At 38.0% G+C, this 6,744-nt stretch overlaps 1 protein-coding gene across 2 annotated transcripts; it reads right to left on the minus strand.

The window, feature by feature from the left end:
- Positions 1–18: 18 nt before the first annotated feature.
- LOC133805348 (uncharacterized) lies at positions 19–3,256 on the minus strand. Of its 2 annotated transcripts, none has more exons than XM_062243507.1 (2): positions 1,480–3,256; positions 19–290 (listed from the first exon to the last, which is right to left on the minus strand). In XM_062243507.1, exon 1 carries the CDS (start codon positions 3,064–3,066, stop codon positions 1,519–1,521), a length of 1,548 nt encoding a protein of 515 aa, XP_062099491.1. In that variant the 5' UTR covers positions 3,067–3,256; the 3' UTR covers positions 19–290; positions 1,480–1,518. The 2 variants fall into 2 exon arrangements, with proteins under 2 accessions (XP_062099491.1, XP_062099492.1); XM_062243508.1 differs by lacking the exon at positions 19–290 and adding an exon at positions 669–1,056.
- Between the last annotated feature and the right edge of the window lie 3,488 nt (positions 3,257–6,744).

The following is a 6,744-nucleotide window of genomic DNA, read 5'->3' on the forward strand; positions in this document are numbered from 1 at the left end:
GTATTAATGATGCTGCAATACCAGGAAAATGTATAATAAAATACCACAACATCCAAATCCCATACGGGTGACGAATTTACATAAAATTATTCCAATTCCTAATTAAATCAGAAAATTATACTGTTTTAATTTTATATACAATGGCTACCTACTAATTTATCTTATCCTTACATGTCTCATCCCATTGCTATAAAAAAAGCCTTGAAGGTCCGTAGGTTTGATTTTGGCGCTTTGCCCACCACCAGAATCGTTCAGATTGCACTGGTACTGTACTCTTTGGCTACCTCTTCCTAAGTAAAGGCTCAGTTGTTAAAATAGTGATAAAACCTTAAATTTTATATGAAAACAAAAAAAACACTTGAAGTTTCATGACAAACAAATCTAAATTTCAGCTAAAGTAAACAATAGGGTAGTCTACATCCATGTATGTATAGCTCACATAAAAGGATGTATGTAAAAATACCTAAATTAATAAATAACTATGTGACTGTATGCATATAATATATAGATAATAAATGTATTTTTTTGAAGCAAGACCAGGTAGCATTAACAGAAAACTATTACAAGCAAAATTAGGAAGAACTCCTAATTGAAGAAAAGAACAAATATACAATTGGAACAAAATAGACAAGAATTCATAGGATTGATAGGACACACAATACCACAACTACAAGAGCTACAAAGGTCTCAGAATGTAACATTGTTTAACTCTTTAACATAAAAAAGCTACAAGTTTTAGAAATATATATACATGTATACATATCTGTTATAGATAATGCATAATCAACATCCTGCTTATGTATGTATGAGATATGTGTGCATAGATACCCACTAGTTTGTGCTATAATCATAATACACGTCTAGTACAAATGGAAATATAGGTGTATATATTTTATGTCATTAGAGTATACCGATCGCAATACCAGAGGTCAAATTACATCTTTTTCTTCGGTCTTCTAGAACTAATGTATTCCTGCTAGATCATCTGGCATACATCCATGAAGTGGCACAAGCAGAAAATTCCTCAACTGCTAATCCTATTTTGTCTACCCCTGTCTACAGTTCACAGTGACTGATTAACAGAACATATACATATGGACGGTGAATTGATTTTGTAACTTCTTCATGCTCATTTAAGTAAAATTAGTTACATAATGTAACACTCCAATATCTAATACGCATTGGAAAAAGATATGAGCATATACAGTCCGAATAAAGCAACCCTATATTTAGAGATATTAAGTCGACTTCTCATTGCATTTAAACAATTTCTTTGGTACAAAACAGTATTTGAGATGCATGAGGCTGCAGAGTATATCATCCATAAAACATCAGAAACTTTCCATAGGTCAACAACATAAGACCTTAATAAATCAGAGTTTTGCATGAATCATTTGTTCATAACATAACACATTATAGATATGAATCGTTCTATAGCAAAATAATCAGCTGGGAGGAGCCGGAAAAAAGAAGGCATACATCAAATCAATGTAGAGAACTGATGCCTCGCAAGACATTTCACTCAGCCGTGCTCTTCTCTGCTTCACTACTAATCTTGTTAGTTTCATTTTCATCATTAACAACTTGTAAATCCGGATAGTTCCGGTGGTTGAGAGAGTGCAACCATAGAGCCACCACGCCCTCCTTCTGCTCTGTCAATGCAATATGAGAGTATATATGCTTCATTTTGAAGTCTGACGCCTCTTGTTCATACTCTTTCATCGATAGCTCTTCATGACTGTCTTTCCACTTTTCGTTATATGATGTAAAGAAACACTCATCCAAGTACAACCCAACTTCAGGGGCCGTTGGCACATTCATGTTAACATCCTTTTGCAGGGCCTTCTCTATCAATGACTCGGGGGCACAGTTCCTCATCACTGCCACAGCAAGCCCAATCAGCTTCCTGATCTGATGAAGCATGAAGCTCTGTCCCACCACCTCACACTTGATAAATTCCATGCCTTCAACTGTTACTATGGTATTAGCATTGAACGAAATGATGAAGCGCCAAGCTGCAGGGTCTTCGGCTTTTGTTCTGGTGGTAAAGTTATGGAAGTTATGAGTCCCCACATAATAGTTCAGAATTCTATTAAATCTTTCTTTCTCATTCTCACCATAAGAGAAGTTACTTTTCTTTACAGGGTTATCCTCTCCACTAATCTCTTCTACATCGCCAGTAGTGTCCTTTGCAGCATTACCCTCGTTCGAGTCCAAGACTTCATTTTGAACCTTGTTGCTTCCAGCATCCCCATTTTCGGATTGAATTTCCTTTATCGACTTCGAATTTGGATCACTGGCATTACCATTTATTGAAGAAATGTCAATGTCTTCGCCAAGCGCGGAGTCTACCTTAGCACTCTCAGTGTTCGATGATATGTCCAGCTCAAAACTCGAACCTCTTAATTCATAATTACGCTTGCCCATTAACCCGACAACCTTGCGCCCCCTCTCAGAGCATTCATGGCACTTAAAGAGCTCATTCCCAGATCCCAAACTAGCCATTACGCTCTCCCTGTTAGGATGCGAATTTGGATCAAGAGCAAACAGTGGAATAAGATACACATACCTTCTCCGATCACAAAACTTTTTGGCGTTAAAAGAACCCGTCACACGCTTGTACCCAAATATCCGAATCTGCGGGGAAAGATTGGCATTGAGGCGGTCGACAAAGCCGGGTGGATCCACGTAGAACCGGCCGGAGACCACTTGCCCCACAGCGCTGACGCCCTTATCGGTACGGGCCGACCGAGCCCAATCATAGCGTTTGGGGTTATTACGATCATGTTCCGGAACGGCGCCGGCGTGATAGAGTCCTTCCTCAAGATCACCCTCGATGGTTTTGGCGCCTGGGTTTTTCTGCATACCTTGGTATCCGACACCGCAATAAGCAAAGAAAATTGCAACCTTTCGGCGCTTGTATCTTGGTTTCTTTGTGTCGTCGGTGGTAGCAGTAGTGGTGTGTTCGTCATCTGAAGTGGTGGCCGTGGACATCTTAGGCTTCTTGGAGTCTGGTTCTTGTTCCGGTGGTAGAGATCTTGTCGTTTCTGTATCAGGGTTTTCCATTTTCAGCAATGTTAGAAGAAGAAGAAGAAGAGCTTGTAGAGTGATACTCCATTAAAGGTCTGAAGTCTGAATCGAAATCATTGTTCCTTTTGCTTGTACCCTCACTCACTCATAAAACCCTGAAACGGAAAGGGCTTCCATTCTATTCTAGTGCAGATATACATACATTTTATTATGCCGTGCAAGTGCAAGTGCAACCCTAAAACTCCCTGGCGGAGCCAAATCAGCTGTCCCCCACCCCTTCCCTCTCCACCTCTAATATGTTGCCACCTTAATTAAAATGCCACCTACTCATTTAACAGAGATGTGATGTGTATATTTTGTTTCTCAGCACAGGGGATCCAATAAATGTGGTGATCAAAAGTAATGGCAATTAAGCATATATTATTTCAGTTGGGCCAGCAGTGGAACTTCAATGCAAAAATAAATCTGACCTTGGTCTATAATGGCAGTTGATTTATGTATTGCCATTTTCATTTTTATTTCTTCCCTCCCTCAATGAAAAAAATTGGAGATGACCATGAGCTTCATATTTCGGGTATGCCAACCAGGAATGAAAACATCTCTTAAATGAGTAGTTGGCATTTTAATTGATGTGGAAGCAAATTATTGGTTTCAAACTGATTATTTTACACGTGAGCAAAAATATAATGTGCAAGTATACGCAATCGGTAAATAAGAATTGTTCCTATGAAGACTATCAATAAAGTATCAATAATCAATTCTAATTTTATATTTGGCTATAAAAAATAGAGTGATTTTTAAATTAAAACTTAAAATTGAAATAAACTGTACAGTTATAAATATGATTTAATAATTAAAAACCTATGCTATTAACTTCATCAACTTTTCTACCTCTTAATTTTACTGATCAACGCATATAATTCTTCAATTTCTATTTTAATAACGAGTTAACTAAAACAATCATAATTTTTTTTCAAACTTTCTGCATATCTGTGATAAGTTTTAACATATAGCAAGCATGAAGCATAGAAACCATAAACGCTATACAAACAATACAAGTACCCTTGTCCTATATACAATTTATGTCTATACGAGATTCAACCATATCGAATTAAAATCATAAATCATGTAAATAGTGATCAATTATCCACACACATTAAGCACAAATCATATAGAGAGAGGATAGAAGAAGAAGAAGAAGAATAAATTATATAAACTTCATAGAAAATTAACAAATATCCAAGTGACTACATTAAACCCTAGAAAAGATGTTTAGTACATAACAGACATGACTAACACAATAAAATAGATGTTAAGAAACATAGAATTAAGCTACTAAAAACTGAAGAAAAATAGAATGTTAGAGTTAAAAAACTGCTAATCCTGTAATGAAAAAAACCTCCTGACAAATGACCTAAAATTTGCACTTAAACAAAACACATTTTTCCTTTCGGGTGAGGTGGGTCGTGACTTGCTCATTACTGAGTCGCGGCCTGCATATTTTCGTGCACTTCACTCCGTCTTTGGAAGTTCAGGCGCTGCGACTTGATAGACCAAGTCACGACCCGTGTCTTTTTGGACCCCTTTGCTGATTTGCCTCTGCCTCCATGTGCGTCGCGACCCAAGTGTCCAAGTCGCGACTTCTGGGATCCTTTGTTCTTAATGCCTTTGTCCTTTCACAGCTGTGACTCAATGGGCCAAGTCGCGGCCCGTGTTCCAGATTTCTTGATTTCACACATTTTCAACCTTCGTTTAGCACCAGATTTGTCTTGAATGTTCTTGGCTCTCCCGAACTCACACAAAATGGCCAAAAGATCCCAATATACCCAATTTCATAACTAATTCCGCTCTTTTCCTCTCCTTTCTCAAATTCATAGCAAAAACCTGAAAACAAAACAAACACAAGCATAATACCGCACAAAACCCACAATTTGACTCGAAACTAAGACTAAAACACACTCTAAAACTACCCTAAACTAGACTTATCAAATTCTCCCAAACTTAATCTTTGCTCGCCCTCGAGCAAAGGACACAAACTGTGACGTCCCACGTCACTATGGCTGCTTTCTGGAATGACGACTGGCCCTACAAACCAAGACAAGTCTTTCCAGCGTGCTTTGTCCTCACTCGCACACTTCCTGGGAAAACTTCCCAGGAGGTCACCCATCCCTAGATTACTCCAAGCCAAGCACGCTTAACCATGGAGTTCTCAAGTGATGGGCTACCGAAAAGAAGATGCACCTTCCTGATATAGGTAGTACCCATTAATCCATTTAAGTCATCTTCAACTGTGTAGTCCCATACCTACACAGTCTTAGAATCATTACACTTGACCTTCCCCAAGCGGTGTGGGATTGCACAGCTTACCCGGTCTTTCCCCTTACGGATCACGGGATTCTGACTGTCACACAAACTCACATGACAAACAAACATAAACAACACAACACTTTTAATGTGAACCCAATGAACAAAAAAAAAATTTTAATGCCTCTAAATCATGAATGTAGGTCACATAATTCTCAGAAAATTACTAAACATTATGCACAACCCAAAATTGCAGTCAAACTACTCTTCTAAAACACTTTAGACTAATCACATCCAATATTACCTAGTCATGCTTAACAAATAGAACACTTAACTCATTTATGCATACCAAATTTCCGTCAAACAAACCAAACTGACCAATTATTCCATATGCTCACTTACTTGTCATTCTCCACTAATATAAATCAAAACATTCTTAGAAATCAATAGGACTTTATAAGCTTGTAACGTTAGGCTTAGATAAGGGTAGATGAGAAGAAAAATTCTAGGCTCAAGAATACCATAAGCACATGACCAATCTAATCCCGACTTCAATCCTGAAATATGAAACCTAATTATTTACCGAGTTTTTCGGAAACTAGAATTATAAAAGATAAGAGAGCTTAAGAAGAAAGGATTAGAGATAATCACACAAGGGATTTTAAGTGGTTGGGGCGTTAAAGAGCCTTAGTCCATGAGTCTGTTGTATTAGAACTTAAGGAGCTTTAGTAATGGAGTTTTCTCTTAATTTGAGCAGAGTGCATGCTTACAAGAGAAAAATCGAATCCTTTCAGCAGTGCACAACTATTCATATTTATAGGCATTTTAGTGCTCTAGGTTTGGACCGGACTAATCCGAGCCCAATAAGGGTATAAACACTATTTGATCACTGATGGAGGCTTAATACAAATGATTTTATTTAATAAAATACACTAATCAGGGCCCATTGGGCCAACCTGAACATAACCACGTTGTAAGACTAACAACAATACGCAACTTTAGTCTGGTTCGTGTGGGCTTCTAAGGAGATCCGGGGGACAGTATCCATCAGAGTAATGGCAGTATTGTTCTGAATAACGACGTACATTACGTGTAACGCCCTGGATAGCCAAGATCGTTACACTGTGTACTTATAAAGATGCATGACTTGCTAATCAAGTCATTAATTTGAAAACGTGTCACTAAACATGTAAGATCTATGGTTAAAAAGGTTTTGGTCTCAAAAGACTCATTTCATATATTTATACTGTAATAAACATGGGATCCCATACAAAAACGAAGCTAAAGAAAGTTTACAGACTCCCAAAAGTACATGAGTAACCACTAGCCATACTAAGGCAAAACAGACGATCTCCAGGTTCCATGTCCTTGCCTAGACCTCAACTGTGGCGGCCGAGCACCTGGCTATGT

This window comes from Humulus lupulus, chromosome X (genome assembly GCF_963169125.1).
Source record: "Humulus lupulus chromosome X, drHumLupu1.1, whole genome shotgun sequence".
Taxonomy (NCBI): Eukaryota; Viridiplantae; Streptophyta; class Magnoliopsida; order Rosales; family Cannabaceae; genus Humulus; species Humulus lupulus.

Excerpts from the sequence above, each read along its gene's own strand:
- LOC133805348 (XM_062243507.1), bottom strand. The coding sequence starts at position 3,066 with ATGGAAAACCCTGATACAGAAACGACAAGATCTCTACCACCGGAACAA.